Source organism: Camellia sinensis, chromosome 3, assembly GCF_055761805.1.
Source record: "Camellia sinensis isolate YWXY chromosome 3, ASM5576180v1, whole genome shotgun sequence".
NCBI classification, from domain to species: domain Eukaryota; kingdom Viridiplantae; phylum Streptophyta; class Magnoliopsida; order Ericales; family Theaceae; genus Camellia; species Camellia sinensis.
Window position 1 is genome coordinate 120,286,557 of NC_138963.1, and position 25,187 is coordinate 120,311,743.

Below are 25,187 nucleotides of genomic sequence, written 5' to 3' on the forward strand. Positions count from 1 at the left end.
GTAGGTTTGGCCGCATCAGGAGAAAAAGAGAACCCTAAAAAGAAATGAGAGAGAAAGATAGAGAAAGTGTGTCATACCCCCAAATTATTCAAAAACAAAACAATATCCAACATGGCGTACACACACACACACACATATATATATACATATATAAAATAACAAACAATGATTACTAGATTAGTCCCATAGGTTCTATTTCTCATTAAACTATAAGTTAAGAGTTACAAATTACAAGTTGAATTTTCATAGTTCAAGAAGGTATAGACAATTGTAACAAATGCCCTACAAGCTTACAATCTCTAGGGCAAAGCCTTTATTGAACAAAAAAGACTCTTGGTCCCAAAACAAATCAAAACTCCGAACCAACATATTACATATTCAAAATGTTCTTGATTGAAACAAAAGGTTAATCCACTTTTACTTCATTGGGGTGATTGCTGCTCACCAAGTCCTGAAATTTGTAAGATGGGAATGAGCAATTGCTCAGTAGAAAATATATTTAACCAAGTATATAAATGTTTGATTTAAAATATGCATAACCCATGACTCATTCTCCTGAACACTAGCCCTGCAATCTCATATTCCAATGCACGTCATTCCAATTAATTCCACATTTCTCTGTCCTCACACGGATGGCCAGTGGGCACCTTAAATCTTCCACATTCATTGTCCTTACATAATCGGCACGTGGACACCTCAAGCATTTCCATATTTATCGTCCTCGCACGATCAAGTAAGTAGGCACCTCAGTTTCCCTGCGCAAGTAATACTATATCCCACATCAAAACAATTACCCGAAAAGTCTAATCTTATCTCAACACAAGATGTCTCAACACACTCTCAATTCACTCATTGATTCCCACCTATTTACCAACCAAGACCCATGAACCATGATTAGGGTTTCACAAGCAATTGAGGATTTTCCTTCTATTTTTTCATTTTCCAAGATTCATGGTGTATACATTGTTTTTCATTAAGCAATAACCAATTATTCCAAAAATTTTAAGACAAGAACCCTCAATCACCATTAATACTCATATACCAATCACCCATCCTACATCACACACATAAACATAGATATACAAGGTTAAAAACATTCATACCTTAAGGTTGTGTGTGTAAAGATGAAGACCCAACGAATCCATTTCCAAGATATCACGATCCAATCGGTTTAAAATGTAGCTTTTAACAACATCAACACTTTTGATGAAGGATTAATGATGGGTTCTTATTATAAATAGATGAAATCTAATGCTATTAGGATTTTTGGGATGGAGGAGTGAGAATAAGAAAAGATGAAAAAAGTTAGAGAAATAAGTCAAAAAGTGCATTTTAAAATATCTAACCCCGATCAGACCGCTCAAGCGAACCTTTCATCGCTCGAGCGATTAAGAGATTTTGAACATATCGCTCGAGCGATCGCTTTACCGCTCGAGCAGTAAACACAATGTCTTAGAAGTTTTGCAGGTTTACAGTGAAATGACTGAAAGCCTCACATCTCCGCTCAAGCGACCACTTGACCACTCGAGCAGTCTTGCCTACAAACAGGTAAGATATTGGGAGTCTCGAATCACCGCTTGAGTGACCACTTGACTGCTCGAGCGGTCTCCCAAAATAGAATGTTACAGAGAGAGAGAGTAGGTTTGGTTTGATGTGAATGAGAGTTTGTTTTCAATCGATAAGGGAGTCTAGGATGGGTAGTGTGGTCATTTTGTAAAATTATGTTTTTATGGACATAATAGTTTCACGCATTGTCCTTTGGAGGAAACAAATTTAAATTTAGGCTTGTAGACTTAACACTTTTTAATTAATTAATTCTTAAACAAATCAATTAACAATTCACGTCATTAAAAATGATTTTAAGAATAAATTATAGGGTTGGCAAACATTTTCAAAAATACTTTACAACAACATATGAAATTCTATTTTTCTTGGATGACAAGAATTTAAGAATCGCCGGCCACTAGAAGTCAATCTTCCTTGGGTGGCAAGGATTTCTTTTTCTATTTATTTATTTATTATTTAATTATTTTCTAACTATTCGGATGAGACTTTTCTTCAACCCGTATCAAATGGAGTTTTCATTTGTTCCCGTTAAAAAAACTCAATTTAGGGTTTCAAATTTTTTAGCTTTATTTTTTTTAAACTTCTGGCTAATTTAATTTGCCTAAATTAGTTTTAATTGAGAAGAATTTATTGATTTTTTTGTTTTTTTTGAGAAATAAAATAAAATGATTATGATTTAGATGTAATATTTTCTCTTATTACCTTATTTAAACTATTTTATTTTTTTATACTTCTTTAGTTCTAACCCACTTTCAACCATGTTGCCAAAATGACAACTTAATAGGTAAAATTGACACATTGTGAATTTTTTTTTTTTGATACTCATATTAATGATTTGAACAGTTTATTTCATATTACAAACAAATTAAAAAGAACATACACACAGACCTTTTATATTTGATTATTTTTCCATTTTGACTTTTGATTTTTTTTTTCTCATTTTGGACCTTCATATATATATTTTTAATTTATTTATAAAACTAATTTTTATTCAAAATTAGATAAAAAAATGTTATATTAACTGTCACATGACATAAAAATATATTATTATATTCAATTTTCAATTTGTGTCAAAGGTATAAATTATATATAATAAATATTTTTATATAACGTAATTATTAATATATCATTTTCTATATAATTTGAGACATAAATTAAAATGGGTATTACTTTACTAACAGAAAGAAAAAAAAAAAAAATACAAACATTGAGGGTGAGGGGTTCAACTCATAAGGTTTAAGTTGCACCCACTACAGAACAACTTACACCCTTCATATTTGGACAAATTCCCCCCCCCCCCCCCCCCCCCCCCCCCCTAAATTAAATCCAATTAGATTTGTAAAAAATTAATTTTACCATAAAAATTGAAAATTTTAATTTAACAAACTGGGTGGGACCATCAAACTAATTATCAATTAGTTATTTGCATTTTTTAGTTAAAATAGTGAATAAATCACTAAATTTCACCTCTTTCAAACTAATTATCAAGTTAGTCATTTTAGTTTTGATAGTTTTAACTCAACAAATAATCTAGTCAAATTGTGTTGAGTTTAAAAAAAATAATTTTAAATTAAAATGAATAAAATAATATTTAAATAGTATAAAGAATTAATATAGAGTTTGTCAAAAAATATATTTAAAAAGATATAAAATTTAAATAAAAAAATTAATTTTTAAATTAAAATATAATAAAATTTTAACAAGTTTAGTTGGAGAATTCTATTATGCCCATACCTTTAGTTATATAATTTTATTCTCAAATTATAACTAATTTTTTTATTTAATTATCACATTATTTTAAAAAGGAAAATATTTGGTGGCTCGAATTTATATGGTTCGAATGTGTCAAAACGACGTTGTTTTACAAAACGGCGTCGTTTTGAGTGTTACTAACCATTCAAGTCATGTTTTTTCGGATCACCTAGCATTATTGATTTTAAAATTTTAATTATAATTTCACTATATTTAATTATAACTAAAAAAATATAAAATTATATCATTTTCTTTTTAAATTACCAAACTTATTATAAATTAAAAACTGATAATCAGATAGTAGAAATTAAAAATACCCATTCTCTAACTTCTAAGTAATTAACTTTTCTCAATTTATTTAAATTATTTTTACTTAAAATATTATAAACAAAAAAGAAAATGTTTGGTAGCTCAAAATTTTGTGGCTCAAATGCTTCAAATCTGTCAAAACGACGTCGTTTTACACTCATACACTCAAAACGACGTGATTTAAGCCATTTAAATCACAAAATTTTGAACTACTTATATTGTTGAAACAAAAAGGGGGATTTGGTCATAGCTCCCTCACTATCTAATTTCTCTTTCCAAATGACAAGAATTATATAAGTACTTTCAAAACCCCCTGATATTTTAAAACTTGTTTCTTTTACTATATTACCTTCATATATATCAGCTCTCCTATTAAGACATTTTCACTATGTATTTCAGAGTAAAATTTTACTCTGTATGAAAGCAAAATTTTACTCTGTATGAAAGTAAAATTTTACACTCTGAAACTAAAAGTAAAATTTTACTCTGTATGAAAGTAAAATTTTACTATGTATAAAAGTAAAATTTTACTATGAATGAGAGTAAAATTCTACACTCTGAAACTAAAAGTAAAATTTTACTCTGTATAAAAGTAAAATTTTACTCTGAAAAATAAGTAAACTGTAAGACTCTGAAGCTAAAAGTAAAATTTTACTCTGTATAAAAGTAAAATTTTACTCTGATTCTGTCAAATGAAAAAAACAGAGCAATAGAACCAGAGTAAAATTTTACTCTGGTTCTATCAAATGAAATTTGATGTTTACTCTGAAAAATCGATGGAACTTTGAGCTTTGAGCTTTGAGTTTTGAATAAGGCCTATAATCCTTGAATCAATCGATGTTTACTTTGAAAAACATTGAATCATGCCTATAATCCTTGAATCAGGCCTATAATTTGAAAATTTTAGAGAAATCTCAATTTTTCATACCCCGGTTCTTCAGATTTTTCAGACTTTTAAAGTTTTGAGCTTTCAAAAATCTATATATTCGAATTTAAATCTCAAAACACACAAACACACACATATATATAAATATATATATATATATATATTCGAATTCAAATCTCAAAACACATGTATTCGAATTCAAATCTCAAAACACACAAACACACACACACACATATATATATATATATCTATATATCTCGGGAGATTAGAGATCGGAATCGTTCATGGTGCACAGATTTGAGTTGAAACCCTATATCGAAAGAGGGAAGAGAAGCTTGCGGAGGCTCTGGAGGATGATGAAGTCATGGAGAGGTAACGGTCGAGGACGATGTCGATGGAGGGGTTGTCGAAGGCGAAGGTGTTGCCGGCGTTGGAGAAGGTGATGACGGTGGCTTCGGTGCCGCACAAGTTGCAGAGCTCGCCGGTTTTCTTGAAGAGGCCATCTGTGGAAAGGAAGAGAGTGAGGAAGAGAGTGGGTATAATAGTCATATAAAATATTTAAATAACAAATTTGTCCTTTATGCAAGACTTTATAATTATGAGGGGGTTTAGAAAGTATAATTTTTTTCTTAGTCCTTTTAACAATGAAAGAAAGGTAAAGGGAGTTTATAACCAAATTTCCGAAACAAAAATTATACCAAACAATTTGATACAAATTTTTAAATTAAATTATAATTTCACGCTTGATACGCTAAGTGGCTGTACGCGTCGTTTTTAAGCACTCAAAAACCCTACTTCCCTAGAAACAACTCACGCACAAAGATCAAAGGCCTACTCCAAGCCCTACTACAGCAGCTTCATCTCTCTCTCTCTCTCTCTCTCTCTCCATGGAAGGGTCTGCTGAAGAAACATCAAAGGAAGTGTCAGCTCTATCGTTGGAGCCTGAAGTTCGTAGCAAAAAGTGAGCTCTTCCAACATACAATCTGTTTTTCTAATCTCTACAACTGAATTTTGGTTTCGAATATATACATATATTTTTTTTGATTGTGTGGGTTTCCAATAGTGCTCTCAAGAAAGAATTGAAGAATAAGCAGAGAGATGAGGAACGAAAGGCCAAGCAGGTACAGTACATTTACATTCCCTCTGCTTTTCTATTTTTATTTTTCATTTTTTCCTTTTCAAGAGGCTCAGTTTGGTTTCCAGGAAAATGAAGGGAAAAAAGACAGGGAAACATCTTTGTTAAAATCTGAAATTGAGGCTTGAGCGAGCCATTCCTTTTATAATACACTTGGATTTCTGAATTTTTTTGGTCTAGTTCTCCATTCATTTTGACAGTGGTTACATTTTCTTCAGGCTGCTACCATGTCAAGGCCCCATGTTCAGAAGCCCCAAGCTGCAGATGACGAGGACATGGATCCAACGGTAAATCTTTCTTGTTAGTTGCTTGTATATTGTTTCCAAAATACTTTTTTTGCATTGATTTTTCTGCATCCTATTGAATATAATATATGCCTTTAGTTTTTCTTGAACTCTATTTATTGTTTTGCCTGCAGCAATACTTTGAAAATAGGTTGAAAGCCCTTGCAGCTCAGAAGAGTGCAGGAATTAATCCCTATCCTCACAAATTCCATGTTTCATTGTCGATCCTTGAGTATATAGAGAAGTATAAAGGCTTAAGTAATGGGGAGCATCTGGAGGATGTTGAAATAAATTTGGCTGGTATTTAAATATAGGAATTTGACCACATGTAGGGTATTATCCATTTTCGTCATGTTTCTTTCTATTAATGCCTATTATGTTTCTCTTTTGCAAGGGCGAATCATGAACAAACGATCTTCTTCTTCGAAGTTGTTCTTTTATGATCTACATGGTGCTGGTGCCAAAGTCCAAGTTATGGCTGATGCAAGGTATTTAATCCTTATTATTTATCCTGATTGGACTATTGCCCATGTGACTGCCAGATTCTTTTTGGGATGCAAGATCACTTTTCTTGAACAAGTTTTGTTTTGTATGAGGGCTATTTCTCATAGTTGGACCTTTTTTGTTGGAAGTACGAAAATTATGTTATAACTTATAAGCAATCTAATTTTGTCTACTTATAGGACACCATAGTTTTGATTTATGTCCACTCCTAGAATCCTTGGTTATAATTTTTGAGCATCACTCCTCATTTTATGAGTTATCACGTATTTGTTTTTTTATTGATGAAAACTATTTTATTTTATTTTTTTGATGTGACATTTTTTTTAATGATTGGATGGATATGATCTATAAAGGACGGACATGAACATGCGACACGACACGACACGACACGGACGCACTGACACGTCAATTTTTTTTAAAAAATGTACAACACGACACGTGGAGGACATACGCGAAATATATAATTTTATATATTTATTATATGCCATATATATGAATATATCATTCAAAGATGATAAAAAAAAATGTAATATAGCATTTATTATATAAACTTACATTGTTTTTTCATATATTATTGTATCATAAGTTTTTTAGTTCAAACTTATAATTAGTTTTATATGTGTCGAATTGATGGATACGTGTGTGTTTAAGTAATGGACACTAGTGTCCGGATTTAAAAAAGCTTTTTTAAAAGTAGGACATGTTTTGACAAGTGTTTTAAAACATTTTTAGAGTGAATAAGTTGCATTCTAAAGAATATAGAATATTATTACTATGAAGAGATTCATCACATAGGTTGTGTTTGGAGAGTTCAAGAAGTATCATTGAAATGACCGAGAAGTCTGTAAAGTGCCCTATGTTATGAATTTACATTTGTAATGAAGACACGTTGAAGAAGTGTTGGACATGTTTTTAAGAGTGTTTGTAGAGTGTTGTATCCGACACGACAAGCCTCCTCTATAAAAGTGTCCATACTGCTTTTGGACAATGTGTTTGATGGGATTGTGACTGCTTTCTTCACTTTGTACTGCCCCTTCTGGTCCACATCACTCTTCTCTCCAAGCACTCCACCATGGTGTGTAGCAGTCCTATTGTTTATAGAAAGATCCTTGTGTAAGCATGATTAAAGAAGGGGAAGTGACCCTAACCTATTCCTAAAAATAGCATCTGGTGTCAACACCTCCGGCATTGCCTTAATAGAATCATTACTCTTTCCTAAATTGATCTCCCATTTGAACACGTCTTTGAATTTGGGAAGAGCAACCTTAAGTACTTCATTTGAGCTTGAGTTGACCTCAAACTTTGTTTGATCTAATTCAAGTACTAAAATTTAGAAATTGTTTATCCAGTTCGGCTTTAGCTGTTTAAACGAGCAGTTGAGGTTGGCTCGAAGTGGAAGGTTGTTTTGATGCTATAACCTCATTGTTGAAGGTGGTTGTCAAATTGCTATGTGGGGCTGTATACTATACCTATTAGCTCAAGATTGTCTCGACTTGACTTAGTCAAGAAGGATTTTTTCAAAGCTTTTTTGTTTAGGCAATTGAGTTGAGCTCTAAGTAGCATAGATAGGGACACACTGACATGATGGTTTTCAAAAAGTGCAGTACACAGTATGTTTGGAACACGTTAAAAATTTATATTTTTGTAAATTTATTACTAGGGAAATTTCGTGTCAGTGGGAAACGGGGAAAATGTTTACAAATGCTTGGGAATCTTTTTGGGTGCACACTAAAAACTTGTGTCCTCCCCTATTTGTAAATTTTTTTGGACTTCTACACTAAAGTGTTATTTTCACTTTATTGTATGTCAAACATATCAATAGTTTATTAAAAAGTAATGAAAAATGCAACATAACACTAATTAAAATTGAAGAGCCATATACTCCATTAACGTAAATATTAAAATATCATTCATTTAACAATTGCATTATTAAGAATGCAAAATAATCATAGAATATTAAAATACACATGATGTATTGATTTTATAAATATTTCGAAACATAATTGGAGTGTAGAAGTTGCATTCCGAAGATTGTAGAACATTGTTACTTCGGAGAGATTCATCACATAGATCATGTTTGGAGGGTTCAAGAAGTATTAAGTGTCCGTGAAGTATATGTGAAGTGTCTGTTATAATAATATTATATTTTTAATTTACGCACGTTGAAGAAGTGCCTAACGCACTTTTATGAACATCAGTGTTCAACATGGTGCACCTTTTTCATAGAAGTGTTTGTGCTTCTTGGGCTGAGCTAATAATATTGTTTCAAGCTTGTCACTTATATGACTCATGCTTGAACACAAACAATCAATGATAAACATTCACGAATCACCTCCAAAGACCTTAGAAGATGTATATAAAAAAGAATGAAAATGATGTGCTCGATGAGCATTGGATCAATTGATTGTTGTGTTAATCAATTTGGGTAGGTTCTTTGTCACCGCCTTTGTTGGTTGGAGTGAATGCTTCAACTCTTCCTCTTGTTCTCATATATGCGTCTAGGACTCTGTTCTCCATAACAACATTTATGGTTTTATTTGAAATATGACTTTAGACTACATAAAGATGTATAGAACGGCTCATTTTATAAAAAGTGGAAGGTTGGTTTTGCGAGAAGTCAATTTGAAAAGCTACCCAAGGTAGTTTCAGAAAGCTGGGCTAAAGATACAAATTTCTTAATGTCTATTAGTTTACCTAGCAGCAGTTGGTATTAATTTCTTTCTTGGCGTTGCTTAAAGTAGCAATAAGGAAATAAAGAGAGAAGAAATGTGCTCACTTCAGAAGTTCTTGGAGATTTTCCGAGCTGATTCCACAAAGAAAAGAAAGTCTAGAAAAAACTGCGAAAGCCTAATTATACAATTACAACATAAATTCATGGACAAAAAATAATTACACTTCTATTATTCACATATAAAGTAGGCCTTTGATGTTTTTGCTATCTAGATTTATGAGATCATAGTTGTCTCCGTCTTTCATGGCAAACAAAATTGATTTTGCAAGTTACAACCAAGTTAAACCTAACTAAGCTAAGCTCTGCGTCCTACTCAAGTTGGGTTGGCTACTTGAATCCTTTTTCGTCATTTTGCTCTATCAAGGGCTATATCCTTAGACCAAAAATTAAATATGTTTATATATTTTTACTACTGCATCCCATGTTAATTTTGGTCTTCTCTTTCATTTATGGTGATCATATCGCTCTTTCTTACCATTGCTTCTATAGGTCTTTGTTGTACATGACCAAACTATTTTAGCCTATTCTCTCTCAACTTAATTTCAATTGGTGCTACTAACAATTTCATCAATATATTCATTTATAATTCTATTGTCTTTTAGTCTCACCACAAATCCATCTGAGCATTTTCATCTTAGTTACACTCATTTTATGAATGTTTGTTTATTGATTGCTGAATATTCTTCCCCATAAAGCATCATTTGCCTTCTAGATTTTTTATAAAATTTTATTTTCAATTTTGTTGGTATTTGTCAATCACATAATATGCCAGACGTTCTCTTCAACTTGAGCTAATCTACTTTGATTATGTGGATCACATCATCTCCAACCTCACCACCCTTATTAACATTTGAACCTAAGAAACAAAAATGTGCACTATTTGTTACCTATTGGTTTTCTATTTTCACTTCTCCATTATTCTACTTTATTGTCACTAAAATTATATTCCGTATATTTTGTTTTATTTCTACTACCAAAATGAAGAAATTTTGAATTTGTGTTTGCAATTGCAGGACATCAGTGTTGGATGAAGCTGAATTTTCCAAGTTCCACTCTGGCGTGAAGCGTGGAGATATTGTTGGTGTTGTTGGGTATCCAGGTTTAGAATACTTCACATGTTACTAATTGACAGCTTGCGTTGATATTTGATTATCTTGCATTGAATATTGGAAAGAGAAAGCACTGGATGCAATTAATAATTATATCTATTGAAGTTCACGTAAACCTTTTTGCCTCCATATCTGGACAGCAAAATGTTCATCAGATTGTGGCTCCTTGCCTAAGTATTTTTAAGTTGGTTTAACAGAGAGTGATAGTGTATGGATTTAATTGTCCATCAACTTTGATGTAAGACTAAGGCCTCGTTTGGGAACAGGCTAATTTAGTAACTTTTTGGCTATTTGGCTAAAAAGGTAGGTAAAAAAAACTTGTATGTTTGGGATGACTTTTTGGCTAATTACGAAAAGATGTGCAAAAAGTAGAGAGAAAAGAGAATCTTTGACTTTTTGGTATGAGTTGTTGGGTTTTTGGCTAATTTAGTAACTTTTTGGCTAATTGGCTAAAATAGCCTCTTGCCAAACGAGGCCTAAATTGACGTTTATTTTCTTTATTTTCTTTACTAGTAGAAACTTACGTATAAAAACTGTTCAACATCTTGATTAAACATTCCAGTTTGGGTGTAAAGAGGTGTCAATTTCTTTGATAGGCCATATCCTTTTGTGCCACATGGAAGTAGCTATTATAAACAAGTTAAACTCACCAGGACCAATTTCTTGACAAGGATGGGTGGGATCCTAATTGACCTTGATTTTGTTCTTTTTTTAATCAGCAAATTGACATTTAGTCTTGGCCCTTTGAAAAGAATTGAGCTGTGAGGTCATGAGCAGGGGTGGAACAAGAAAATTTATTTTCTCTAAAGTCTTTTTGAGTTGATTTGTGTATTAAGAACTTTGAAACTACAACATAATTAGATATATTGGCATAAAGCACAAAATATTAAGAAAGAGATATTATTGTAAAGTTAAACGTACTTTGAATTGCTCTCTTTGTTTTTAAATTTTAGATTAGTATAAATTTAATATATTTTGATGTTTAAATTGATCTAATTGTAAAATTATAGACAACTATAAGGGATTAATAAAATTACTTTCTACGATTTAATTGATGTTTGTATATATATATATTTTAAAATTTAAAATTTTCTGAAAAACGTTTGTTGTTGATAAAAAATGTAAAATATAGAATTTGAGAAATTCATGTAGTTGATCAAACTTGGAAAATAAAGAATTTAAGTTGAAAGGTGAGATGTATTTTTGTTTATGGAAATTGAAATTGAGTGGGGGTCATGATGACATAGAAAAACCAGAGCTTGGGCCAAAAAATACATAAAGAGTAACATTCTCTTTCTATGCCAAACCAGTGCTGGAGCACACTAATTTTAGTCAATATCTAAGCCTACTGGTTTAGAATGAGGTAGCATTGCTTATTTGCACACATACATTGTTATCAAATCGTGAATCGTTTTGCTAAAATAGTGAATCTTGAATTGTAAGATTCACGTTATTTATTATATTATAATTTTGTATATGTTTATAAATACCAAAGTACACACAGTGTTTAAAATGAAATAAATATCAATAGAACTAATTTGTATATCACATTAATAGAACTAATTTGTATATCACATTGAACTATGTATATCGGTTAATTAATATATATCAATATAATTAATTGATCTCCTTTTATTTCTTGATGGAGGTGACATAACTGAATCATAGTGAATTCCAAATTGAATCACACGATTTACTCAATTTCCGATTACCAACACGATTCTAATTGTTTGTTTGAAACTCATATCGAATCTTGTATGAACCAAATTGTGAATCATACCAATCTAACAACCATGCTTGCATATGTTACCTATATGCAGGCTTGGATATGTTATGCTCAGTTATAAATTTATTTTGTTTTCCATTGGTAAGTTAAGGATACCTCACATATGAATATCTTTATTTGAGGAAAGCAATCTAAGTTGCTGGGGTGTTCCCTAGGGGGCATTTTTTAGAAGTTATAATTATAGGATTTGTTGTCCTTCATACGAGATTCACACTGAATTTGATTTGTTGGAAAACTCTATCTCTTAGGTGGAAGTGTTTATTTTATTATTTTAAATTAAAATCTAGAAATGTGGTGATTAGTTGTTGCATCTGTGCAACTAAATACTCAAAAACATTGAATAATAGGAGATATTATCAGTCTAGATTCATTTGATGAAACTGTGTAGTATGCCTCCTGACATTTCTTGAAATAGATAGACCACCTAGTGGTGATGCTGTTTGTGACTATTAGAGAAGTACTATCAGATTCAAAAATCTTAATCTAGAAGATAATTACTTGAATTATCATTTGTGTAGGAGAAAATAATCTGGGTAAATTTACAGAAGCATTGAACATGTTATCTTTAGTTTCTCTTTTCTTTGGGCAATTCAGAATTGTTGATCCCTGGATTGTAGTATATCCACTGGTAATATTATTCAATTTGTGCTTTTTATTTAATTTTTTAATGGAATTGATTATAGGAGATTAACTAGTCGTAGTTTTACAAAAACTTCCTGAATATATATTCTCATTTTCACATTTCTTTGGGGGATTTAAAGTGTTAATGTCAGCATTATACTATATTAGGTATTAGGTCATTCTCCTGCATCAATGGTGCAGCTTGGGGATGCTTGGTACTTGTAAAGGTCCCCCTCTCCCCCTCTCCCTATCCCTCTTTCTGTCTGGAAATTACAATTTTGTTATGATAAATACTTCAAATGCAGAATTGAGTTTTTTACAAATCAAGTTTGCACCTGGAATACGTAGTAAGTTATGATTAAGGCAAGGGTATTTTAATTGTAGTAATATTAGAAATTATAGATGACTGATGTAAACACTTGAAGAATCCACTGGCCGGCAGTTCACTTCTGTCCCTTGCATATCTTGCTCTGAGATCTGCTCCCTAGAACTTTTTTTAGCTGGTCTATTTCACTACATCTAAATACATCTTGTCATGACCCGAACCCGCCTTTAGAGGTTAGGATCATAACCGTTCAGTAGTCATGAGATTACCTAGGGCCTCAGGCAGAAATCAAATCATATTTAATTATATGGGGTTATAAGCGGAAGTAGAAATATAAAATTTGTCCAATGAGCTTGTGCATAAATGGCATGAACAAAAACTTCTTATATATTAATAACTCACACCATAAATACATGAAAGAATCTTACATGTCCAAGATCATACATAAATCATTGACATACAAACCAAAAGTTATATAAATACATGGTCTAACATGACCAACAAAAGAAAACAAAATCAAAAGACAAAAGCCTCGTGCGTTAGGCATCATTGGCTGACTCCACAAAAATTCGGTATTCCTCCACAGTTTCACTAGGGCTAGATATCTTGCTGCTCACCTACATACATATATATAACGGAGTGAGCGAAAGCCCTGCGAATAACATCAGAGTAAAGAGGTTATATGAATGAGTTCTAATAATAAATAAAATCAATCTCATAACAGTTTCATATCACACGGAACGACCTCGGGTCCAATATATGATAGAACGACCTTAGGTCGAACATAACAGAGATATAGAGCAGAACATATCATACTTGTCGGAACGACCTCGGGCATTATGACCTCGGGTCAAATCAATTACAGCTGTATAATGACCATTAGGTCAACACATAACAGATGTCCAGACTTATTAGATGTGCAGAGAATTAGATAATCGGAACGACCTTAGGTCCATTTCATTACATATACAGAACGACCTTAGGTCCATTTCTATTGTACAGAGTGACCTTAGGTCTATCATATGCCTTTGTGCTTGTCAATCATATTTACAGTTCTTTTATGAATCAGACAGATAGAAGGTTTATTCATAACACAAAATCATAAGTTCAGAAAACTTGCCACACTGGTATCATTTAGAAAATAAGATACATAAAAATATCTTTACTAAGATAATTCTCACAATGATTTGGTTGTTGATATGTTCTCGTGGATGGTCCTACACAATTCATAAACACATACACAAATTGGATCACAATGCTTGTCCAATTCGTTTATTAACTAGTTCAATTCTTTTAGGCTTTTTTCTAACTCAATTCATGCCTAAGAATGCTCAGAAAGGAATGAGAACGGAATTATGAACAAAATATGACTTTTTAAAATATGCTAAAATAGGGTACTTCATTCGAGTGCAACATTGGTCGCTCGAGCAGATCACTTGGTCCTACAAAAGTCCTGGAGGGTCCGAATCTAGGCTCGATAGTCACTCGAGCCAAGGTGCAAAATAAAAGCGGTCGCTTGAGCAGTAACTTGGTCGCTCGAGCCAACTGCAAATGCTTTCAAAACTACTGGATGCATGAGATGTGCGCTCGAGCGACAAACTTGTTCGCTCGAGTGATGTGGTCGAATTTTGGGTTTTCTAGAATACAGTTTGAATTTCAAAACATGTATTCAAAGTGTGTAAACTTGCATGACATGCTCTTGTCTTCAAATATTCAACCATAAGCATAGGTACAAAACTAATTTACAAGTTCAAAGCCCAAAACTTCATGAACTCACCATGCATGACCCAATTAGCATCAAATTCCTTTCCAAAACTCAAAACATGGAATTTAACTTCAAAACATTAATCATGGATGCATGGATGGTATAACTTCAATTCAAATGACATGAACCAAACCAAACCAAACCAAACCAACCAAACCAAGCCTTAAGTCCCATCAAATGGGGTCGGTTAGATGAATCTTTCTTCTCCACGCGGCCCTATCAAAGGCCATTTTATTAGTCAAATTAAGTAGATCTATATCTCTATTTACAATGTTAGCCAACGTTAATCTAGGCCTACCTCGTCCCCTAACACTCCTCTTTTCCGTTACAGCATCGCATCTCTTCATTACTGTCTCTGTTGGTCTCCGTTGAATGTGACCAAACCATCTCAATCGATTCTCGCTCAACTTATCTTCTATCAGTGCTACTCTTACTCATTCCCGAATACACTCATTCCTAATTCTGTCTTGTCTAGTCTTGCCACACATCCACCTTAGCATCCTCATCTCAGCCACATTCATCTTATCTACATGTTGTTTCTTGGTTGCCTAACACTCCGTCGCATACAACATCGCTGGTCTAATAGCCATTCTATAGAACTTATCTTTTAGTCTAGTGGGTATTCGTTTATCGCACAGTACCCCAGACGCACTTCTTCACTTATACCATCCCGCCTTAATCCTATGAGCCACATCCGCATCAATCTCTCCCGCTGTTGTGATAATCGACCATAAATAACGAAAATGTTCACTCTTAGGCTATTCTTGGTTTTCAATCTTCACTTATCCTCTGCTTTCATTGTTACTGTTACTAAATTTGCACTCTATGTACTCTTGTCTTATTTCTGCTTATTCGGAAACCTTTGGATTCAAGAGTTTTTCTCTAAATCTCTAACTTTGTATTAACTCATTCTCTAGTCTCATCTACTAGCACGATATCGTCTGCAAAAAGCATACACCATGGCACGTCATCCTGAATATTTCTCGCCAACTCATCCATAACTAAAGCAAAAAGATAAGTGCTTAAGGTAGATCCTTGGTGTAATCCAACAGTGATAGGAAATTCATTTGTCTCTCCAGCAGGCGATTTAATAGTGGTCACTATCTCTTCATACATGTCCCTAATCACATCAATGTAACTTTTTGTCACCCATTTCTTCTCTAACAACCACTATACTATATCTCGGGACACTCTCTCATATGCTTTCTTAAGGTCGATAAACACTATATGAATGTCTCTTTTCTTTTCTCTATACTTTTCTATTACTCTCCTCAAAAGACAAATCGCTTCCATTGTTGACCTGCCGGGCATAAATCCAAATTAATTCTCTGACACCTTTGTTATATCTCGCAATCGGTGTTCCATCACCCTCTCCCACACTTTCGTTATATGGCACATTAGCTTGATTCCTCTATAGTTGTTGCAATTCTGGACATCTACTTTATTCTTATATATTGGTACTAAAATACTCTTCCTCCACTCATCTGGCATGTTCCTAGTCAACAAAATTTTGCTAAACAACCTACTCAACCAAGCAATCCCCCTTTTACCCAAGCACGTTCAAGCTTCAATAGGGATATCATCGGGTCCTAAAGCTTTATTTGATTTCATCTTCTTAAGTGCAATCTCCATTTCAAAGTTCCTAATCATGCGATAAAACCTATAGTCTTGGTTTATCGTATTACTGGCCATTTTTTCCCCTATTGCCGTACCTCCATGTTCCTCATTTAATAGTTTATCAAAATAATTCTTCCATCTTTCCTTAATCTCTTCATCCTTCATCAATACCTTAGAATCCTCACTCTTGATGCACTTAACTTGATTAAAATCTCTTGTTTTCCTCTCTCGTATCTTAGCAAGTTTGTATACCCTCTTCTCTCCTTCTTTACTATCTAGTCTAGTGTATATGTTATTATAAGCTTTCAACTTAGCCTCTCTCACTATTTTTTTGACTTCCTTATTAGCTAATCTATAGCTCTTAAGGTTTTCCTCAGTTCTATTCTTCTGCCACTTTTTAAAGCACTCTTTCTTTGCCTTAATTACTGCTTGAACTTCTTCCCTCCACCACCAAGTTTCCCTAGTGCTGGGTTCCGTCTCTTTCGACTCTCCAAGCACTTCCCTTGAGATTCTCCTCATACAATAAGCTATCGAGTTCCACATAGTGTTAGTATCATCTTCCAAGTCCCAAGTACTTTCCTTATCCATTCTATTCTTAAATATTTTTAGTTTATTCCCTTTTAGGTCCCACCATCTCGTCCTACGACGCTCACCATCCTTCCTAGCTTGGTATTGCCCTCTAAAACATAAATCTAGTACCAAAATCCTATGTTGAGAGATCAGACTCTCTCCAGGAATCACCTTACAATCATTGCATTTTAGACGGTTCACTTTTCTCACTAAGAAGTAATTTATTTGGCTCTTAACTGACCCACTCTTAAAAGTTATCAAATGCTCCTCCCTCTTCTTATACATAGTATTTGCCACCACCAGGTCAGAAGCCAACGCAAAATCTAAGATACTTTCTCCGGCCTCATTTCTGTCACCAAAACCGTATCCACCATGCACCCTTTCATAGCCTAGTTTATCTAAGCCTAGTTTCTCTATGCCTACATGGCCATTAAAATCTCCACCTATAACCAGGCTCTCTCCTACGGGTATCTCCTGTAAGATCTCATCCATTTGCTCCAAAAAATCACTCTTAGTCTGATCATCTAATCCTACTTGAGGGGCGTATGCACTAAAATGTTCACTATATTCCCTGCAATAACTAGTTTAACTAACATAATTCTATCTTATTTCCTAATGACCGCTACTACATTCTTCACTAGACCCTTGGTAATTATGATTCCTATTCCTACCCCATTCCTGCGCGTGTCCTTACCACTATAATACAATTTAAAATCGGTATCATCAATTTCTTTAGCTTTCTCACCCGTCCGCTTAGTTTCTTGTACGCAAGCTGTACTAACTCTCCTCCTAGTCATAACATCTACCAATTTCATCGTCTTATCAGTTAAGGTTCCTATATTCCAAGTGGCTACCCTAAATCTGTAGTCTTGGACTAGCTTCTTTACCCGCGCTTGTCCAGAAAAACGCGAAAACCTTTGCCCATTTTTCACCGCACCCAGGCGTCGATGTGGCGCCCCTTGCTCACTTTTCAAAACACCCGGAGGCAAGCGCAATGCGTTACTTGAGGGTAACGACCTAGCATTTAGACGATTCAAAGTAGGATTCATTTTCATAAGGGATCCGAACGGTTTTTTTACGTGTTGGCTGTCGACTACTTAACACACAACCCTCCTCCTTAACCCGGGCTTGGGATCGGCGGAGTTGTTAACAACCCTGGCGGAGTTCAAATGACATAAACCATGCTAAAAAAATATGAAACTCTACTAATTTATGCATGCATGTATGAATTTACTCCAATTTCTTCATTCTAAGCTCAATTCTTGCATTTAAATTCATAATTTTCATGAATACACATATTGATGACTTCAATTCACAAATTAAGGCCCAAACTCTTGTCTAACGGCTTCAATGATACAAATTCTAGCAATTTCTTGACTGACTTCACACAATTCTTCAACCTCTAACCAAGTCTTTAAGATCAAGTCTTCTCTCTCTCTAAATTGAAGTTCTCTCTCTCTAAAACTCTTTTCTTGCTGAATTTTGAGTTCAATTATGGATTAAGCTTCTAACTTTTTATATATATAGGCTAGATTAGCTTAATTAACTAATCAAGGATTAGGCTAAGTAATTAAAGATTAAGTTAATTAATCCAAGGCTTAATTTAATTGCTTTAATCTAATTAATTTAAACTGAATCAAATTTTAATCAAACTTCTCATTAGGTTCTAAAAATTATGCCAATCACAATAGACTAATCAATTTTGGTTTTTGACGTCGTTAAGGCCTTCAATTCTAGATTATAATAGAAATCACAACATATATTCCTAGGGTCAACATATATGAATCCAAAAACCATATAAACACATAATTAGCATTCAAATTCACACTAAGCACATAAGCACGTGCAAAAGTAAAGGATTAAAAGCATAATACATGATGGGTTGTCACACATCTCTTCTTCCATGAACTCTGTAAGGTGTGGCAACTCAGGGGCCAAAGAAATGAACCTCAAATATGCAAGCATTTGGTAGATACTGGAAGACTTTTTTTTTCTTTCTTTTTTCCTGTGTTAGACTTTTTCCATTCCGTCATTCTTATATTGTGTCAATGTATTAATGCTTGTAGGAGTGTTCTTGAGTAGATGCTGTGGTGGATAGATACAATCAACGTTAGATTTATATGTTTCTAATGGAGCTTATTATCTTCTTATTGTGTGTGTGTGTGTGTTTTCCTTCTTCCTAATGCCTTTTCCTCCTTTTAGGAAAAAGTAAAAGGGGGGAGCTGAGTGTTTTTCCACGCTCATTTGTGCTGTTGTCGCATTGTCTCCATATGATGCCCAGGCAAAAAGCTGGTCCTGTTGTAGAAAATGCCAATGTGAAGGTGAACAAATTATGTTTTGTGATAATCCAATTGAGTTCTTTTGCTGACATGAGAACTTTCTTTGTCGTACAGGATATATGGGTCCCAGGAAGTGCCAGGAATCCTGACACTTACATTTTAAAGGATCAGGTTTCAAATAGTATTTGAGCAGTATTTTAAGATATTAATTTACCACCCCCCCCCCCCCCCCCCCCCTCTCTCCTTCTCTACGTAGGTGCTGAACTCATTGTGTCTCATGCTAGGAAACTCGGTTTCGTCAACGTTACTTGGATATAATGTTGAACTTCGAGGTTCGACAAATATTCAAGACCCGATCGAAGATCATTTCATATATCAGAAGCTTTCTTGACAATCTTGGTTTCTTGGAGGTAAGTTGTTTGTTCAGTTGTCCTGGTTCTTATGTTTTGATGGCATTATTTTTTTTCCCTTGTGTCAGCTACGTTTTCTCCCCTTTTGGTTCATCATTTGATTTCCTTACTTTTAAGGTTGAAACTCCAATGATGAATATGATTGCTGGGGGAGCAGCTGCCCGTCCTTTTGTGACCCACCACAATGAACTGAACATGAAGCTGTTCATGCGCATTGCACCTGAACTTTATCTCAAGGAGCTAGTTGTTGGTGGACTGGACCGTGTCTATGAGATAGGAAAACAATTCAGGAATGAGGGAATTGACTTGACACATAATCCTGAGTTCACTACTTGTGAGTTTTATATGGCTTTTGCAGACTATAATGACTTGATGGAGCTAACAGAGAAAATGCTGAGTGGTAAGTTATAAATAAGGCTTGTAAACATGCTGGTGCTTTTCTCAAGGCATTAATTGTTTTTAGAAGTATTTAGTTCTCTTGGTTTTTGTTAACAAAGTTAAATTAAAACAGCGATGGTCAAGGAACTTACTGGCGGCTATAAAATTAAATATCACGCAAATGGGTTAGAGAATGACCCAATTGAAATCGATTTCACTCCCCCTTTCAGGTATCTCTGGATGTAGACAATTCTTGTGTTAAATTGACTCAGTATGTTACTACTACCTTCACATCTCTGTGAAAATCACATTTAGAAAAACTTGATATGGTTTTTAACTTTTACAGGAGGGTTGACATGATAGAAGAGTTAGAGAAGATGGCAAATCTTAGCATACCCAAGGATTTTTCAAGCGATGAAACTAACAGATATTTGGCAGATGCATGCATGAAATTTGATGTCAAATGCCCTCCTCCCCAAACAACAACTCGTTTGTTGGATAAAGTAAGTTCATAAGTTCTCTCATTGTAATTTTCATTACCATCAATGGAAATGCTTCGATATCGTAAGGGAAATTATGATTTTTGTGGTGAAAGTAGTGAATGGTGAAGTTATGGTGTGCACCCCTAAAGTTATGTATAACCAAAGTTATGCTTTTGTGGAAAAGGTGTTCCTTTTTGTGAGCAAAAAGATATATTTTTTGTGATAAGAAAAAGTTAATATTTTCTGTGACAATTTGTACATTTTGTGGTAAAAGTTATACTTTTCGTATAAGGTGTATACCGTGTGCACTGGTAGCCTTTCCCTACAATATGTCATGTGCTAACCAGCATCTTCCCTACATGGGTAATATTTATTTCTTCCTGTGAGGAATTACTGAGTTTGACTCTTTAAATTCCCTAGCAGCTTGAGTGGTGTGGTGGGGACGCAATACTCTCAAGCCTTGAGGCATCAAGGCATAAGCATTTTGAATTTTAAATTTTAATATTTAGTAAATGAATTAAATATTTTAAAATAGTGAAAAATACATAAAAAATAAATATAAAGGTGTAAATACCTTTCTTTTTAAGGTGTCGAACATTTTACTACAAAGAATGAAACTTGCCTTTATTGAAAGTGAAATTAACATTCTTAGTTAGTGATTGATCTCACTTGAGCATCAACTTTGTATTTTTTCTTGATTGGTCATCTACTTAATTTTTTGGGCAGATTACAAATACATTCCCTGAGGTTTGCTTAAAATACGGATTGCTCACTATGGTTTGAAAAATTACAAATATCCCATTGTCAGAATTTGTTATTTAACAGAATAAATGGAAAAATAAAATTCTTAACTGCTATACTATACAGTAATAAAATTACTTGAATTATTAATTGAAATATATTTTTGATATCATTAAATACTGTTAATTGACTCGATGATCTATCAATAATAGGGGCCATTTATTATGAAATTAAAAACTTAAAAGGGGTGAGATGTAATTTTCAAAATCACAGGGGACAATTTGTATTTTAAGCAAATCTCAGGGGGGTGTATTTGTAATTTATCCTAATTTCCCCCCCCCCCCCCCCCCTATAAAATGTAATTGCAAGAAGGGTTCTTTTTTTATTTTTTGCTTTTTTTTGTTTAAAACCATCAATTAGACTAAATTTAACAAGATCCTAAGGCAACCTCTCTTCATATGTGTACTCCTCGTATGCTTACGCGCAAAAAGCATACAAGGTGCATGCCTTAGACTGTGATGCGCAAGCCTTCGTGGAGTATAGCTTAAAAAACAAAGCCTTGATGCATTTTACCTTAGACTTGAGGCGAGGCGAGTCTCATCTTAGTAATGCCTTTCAAAACTTTGGTAAGGACCGATGTGGCTCTTATTGTTAGCAAGGAACAAATTCTCCTTTTGTTTCCATCGAAACAGCCAGAATGTTTTTGTTTTCTAGGAAAACTGAAACGAAATATTAGTGAAATATCGAAATGTCAATGTTTCCACTAAAACATACCGAAATGCATTGAAACACAACAAAACAATGAATTTATTAGGAATATGCAAACATTGATCAAGAAAAAAGATATAAGAATAGATGAAACCTTAATTTATTAGAAAATCTGATAAACTAGGAAGTAGAAGAGGAAAGATAGAGAAGAGAAGATTAACAAGCATGATTAAGTCACTTATTCTTTCCTTTTTTTTGTTTTTGTTTTTTGGGTTATTGCAAAGTATTTTTCTCTTTTTATTTTTGTACCTACTACTGCTGGATGTTTTCGTTTTTAAATTTGCTTTCGCTTACAATGCAAATCCTTTTCCCAACTAAGCCTTTGAGCCTTGTGTTCATGAGCTCCTAATATTCATAGACCTACAATTGTCATTTATTTAATTATTGAGAACGTATAGGTTTTAGTTTTTGTTTTCAGACAGTTTCAAACGTTTTCTAAAAGTTTTAGAAACATTTCTGTTTCCAAGCTAATTGAAACAACATACCGAAACGAAATTTTAATCCTTAACTCTGTTAGATATCTAATAAATGGCTGATGGCTACTAGTAATAATTCATTATGGCTGTTTTTGATATTTTATTGATACCATTATTATTATTATTATTAAAGTTAGCCTTTCTAACTTTTAAATTGGTGTTGGTTGCTTCAGCCATTGTTCTCTTTCCATTAATCAGCATATTTGTGATTTTTTAGGTCTTGTTTGTTCCTATGTTTACTTCGATTTGTAGTAGCAGTTTCATTTCAAAATGCATCTGCCACTGCCAGTATAGAAGTAGAATAGTGGTTTGCTGATTTATTTTTCATTTCTACTCATATTGTGTTCTCTGTTGAAATAAATTAGTATGAAATCTAAGTTGACAGAGCATGGATTGTGAGTGATGATGTTGTAAATTAAAATTAGACCAAAATTTTTATGTTATAACGTACATATGATTAATGATTAGATTTCTGAATGCAGCTTGTGGGGCACTTTCTGGAGGAGACATGTGTAAACCCTACTTTCATTATTAACCATCCAGAGATTATGAGTCCATTGGCAAAGTGGCATAGGTCAAAACCAGGCTTGACTGAACGTTTTGAATTATTTGTCAACAAGCGTGAAGTATGTCATGCCAGCTAAGGATTTCTATTTAGTTCTTTATTATTGTTATTTTTTTAAAATAGTGATTTTCTAAGGATTATGTATATATATACTTATATTTATATTTTTTCCTTGCATGCCATCATGTTCCGTACGTAGGTTTGCAATGCATACACGGAGTTGAATGATCCTGTGGTACAACGCCAACGGTTTGCTGACCAACTCAAGGTATTATGATCATTAGGAATTGAATCATTGTGGTATGTTAAGTCATGTTGTGTGGGGTGCCTTGACTGAAGATTTTTGTATGATTAAATTTCAGGACCGACAATCAGGTGATGATGAAGCAATGGCTTTGGATGAAACATTTTGCACGGCTCTCGAGTATGGTTTGCCCCCAACTGGTGGTTGGGGACTGGGTATTGACCGACTAACAATGATGATGACAGATTCGCAGAACATCAAGGTTTGTGTTTTACCTTTGTGTGGTTTGTGTGAAATGTTCATGTGTTATCAGTTTGTGGTTTTGGATTTCCTTGCTGGTGATTTTTCATTTGTTTAATTTATTGGTAGTGTTGGTTTGGTGGGGTTGGGGTTGGGGTTGGGGTTGGGTGTGTTTGGCTGGATGTGGGAAGTTTCACATTCTACAATAGAAAGTTTTTTCGACTGAGCTTTTTTACTCAAGTGTCAATTGTTTGTTTTTTTTTGGTTTGGGGACAGGAAGTTCTTCTCTTTCCGGCCATGAAACCTCAGGATGAACCTTCTGCTAAAGAACACATCCAAACAGCTTCTGGCTTGGGTCCAGTATAGGTTTTCAATCTGCCAATATGCATGCAAATCTGCCTACAGATGGTTTACTACTGTTTTGGTTATGCATTTTAATCTGCCTGCAGAAGGTTTACTTCTGTTTTGGTTAAATTGTTTCTAATTTCATTTCTTTTCATTTCATGTGCTTTTGTTTTGGCAGTGAGAAACAAACATAGGATTGAAAACATTAAAATCGTGTCATGTTTTTGTTAAATCTGGATTGAGGGCTGCTGTTGGCTTTTTGTCAGAATACTATGAAAGTCATTTCCAAATTTTGGTTATAAACTTACATATTGACAACCATTGTTCAGAGGGCTCTCATTGTGGTCTGTTTCTGGCCAGACCATCTCATTTGTCTCTCCCTAAGAAGGTACTGCTGTTATTGTGTAGGGGTTGTCCTCGTACTATGTTTACTATACTATACAATACAATACAATACAATTATTCTGAGTACACTTTTAATTCTTCGCCAATGCAGTTACTTTTGCATAGATTTGAGATGATGTGTTGTTTCACTGCTGATGGTGGTTAGTAAGGGTTGGTTTGGAATGTCTTAAAAAAGTGCACTTTTTGACTTATTGGTGGGTTTGGGTTGGGTTTGATGTGATGTGTTAGAGAGGTGATGTGATTTAAATAAGATGATGTGACTTAAATAAGATAGTGACTTTTTGACTTTTTGGCTTATTTAGTACATGCCAAACTAGTCTTAAATTTCTTTATAAATTGGTCACTGAATTGAGTTATGCGAGGTTTTAATGTGAAATGCTAATCACTACAACACTTTGCAACTGTTACCGGCTTTTCCTGTAGCCATGGAAAGATGAAAATCTATTAATGCAAGTATAAAAAATGATTAGAAACAAGGAGGCTTCAAAATGTGAAAAGGTTTGTAAAAAGAAAAAAGAAAAAACAAACAGATTATTTGATGTTCCTAAGAGACTTACGTTGTTTGAAATGTAGGTATATTTTATTCGCATGTCATTTATTTTTTCATTTCCCTTTACAAATTTATTTTCAAATTTTCTAATCAAACATAAAATAAGGGGTTGGTCGGTGGATGTGGGGTGCTCCTTTACCAAGCTTGGTGTGGTGTGTTCGGATTGGAGGCTCGGTGCTATGCTTTGGCCTGCACTTTTTGTGCTCTTTTCTTGCCAATTATAGGAAAATGCGTACCGTTCCAAATTGCTTGTTATAGTTTGTGTATATATTCCCCTGGGAAAAACTGAGAGATGGGTTGCAGTTGATGGGTAGTTGTGAGGTTCAAGTGGCTTTGTACTATGG

The 25,187-nt window shown here is 33.8% G+C and overlaps 1 protein-coding gene across 4 annotated transcripts; it reads left to right on the forward strand.

The window, feature by feature from the left end:
- Positions 1-5,218: 5,218 nt before the first annotated feature.
- LOC114266842 (lysine--tRNA ligase, cytoplasmic) lies at positions 5,219-24,361 on the forward strand. 4 transcript variants are annotated; one of them, XM_082920642.1, is made up of 17 exons: positions 5,253-5,474; positions 5,577-5,634; positions 5,867-5,935; positions 6,067-6,232; positions 6,327-6,420; positions 10,181-10,266; positions 19,163-19,281; positions 19,354-19,410; positions 19,524-19,649; positions 19,767-20,049; positions 20,161-20,257; positions 20,374-20,530; positions 22,977-23,120; positions 23,259-23,327; positions 23,422-23,565; positions 23,820-23,951; positions 24,067-24,361. In XM_082920642.1, exons 1-16 carry the CDS (start codon positions 5,401-5,403, stop codon positions 23,907-23,909), a joined length of 1,833 nt encoding a protein of 610 aa, XP_082776768.1. In that variant the 5' UTR covers positions 5,253-5,400; the 3' UTR covers positions 23,910-23,951; positions 24,067-24,361. The 4 variants fall into 4 exon arrangements, with proteins under 4 accessions (XP_082776767.1, XP_082776768.1, XP_082776766.1 ...); XM_082920641.1 differs by having other exon boundaries at positions 5,219-5,474; positions 23,820-24,361; XM_082920640.1 differs by having other exon boundaries at positions 19,163-19,410.
- Positions 24,362-25,187: the final 826 nt, after the last annotated feature.

What these genes read in the sequence shown, in the direction of transcription:
- LOC114266842 (XM_082920639.1), top strand. Translation starts at nt 5,401, where the DNA reads ATGGAAGGGTCTGCTGAAGAAACATCAAAGGAAGTGTCAGCTCTATCG. An exon ending in ACGAGGACATGGATCCAACG is followed by an intron (nt 5,936 to 6,066) that starts GTAAATCTTTCT and finishes TTTTGCCTGCAG; the next exon opens with CAATACTTTGAAAATAGGTT. An exon ending in TATTTGTCAACAAGCGTGAA is followed by an intron (nt 23,121 to 23,258) that starts GTATGTCATGCC and finishes TTCCGTACGTAG; the next exon opens with GTTTGCAATGCATACACGGA.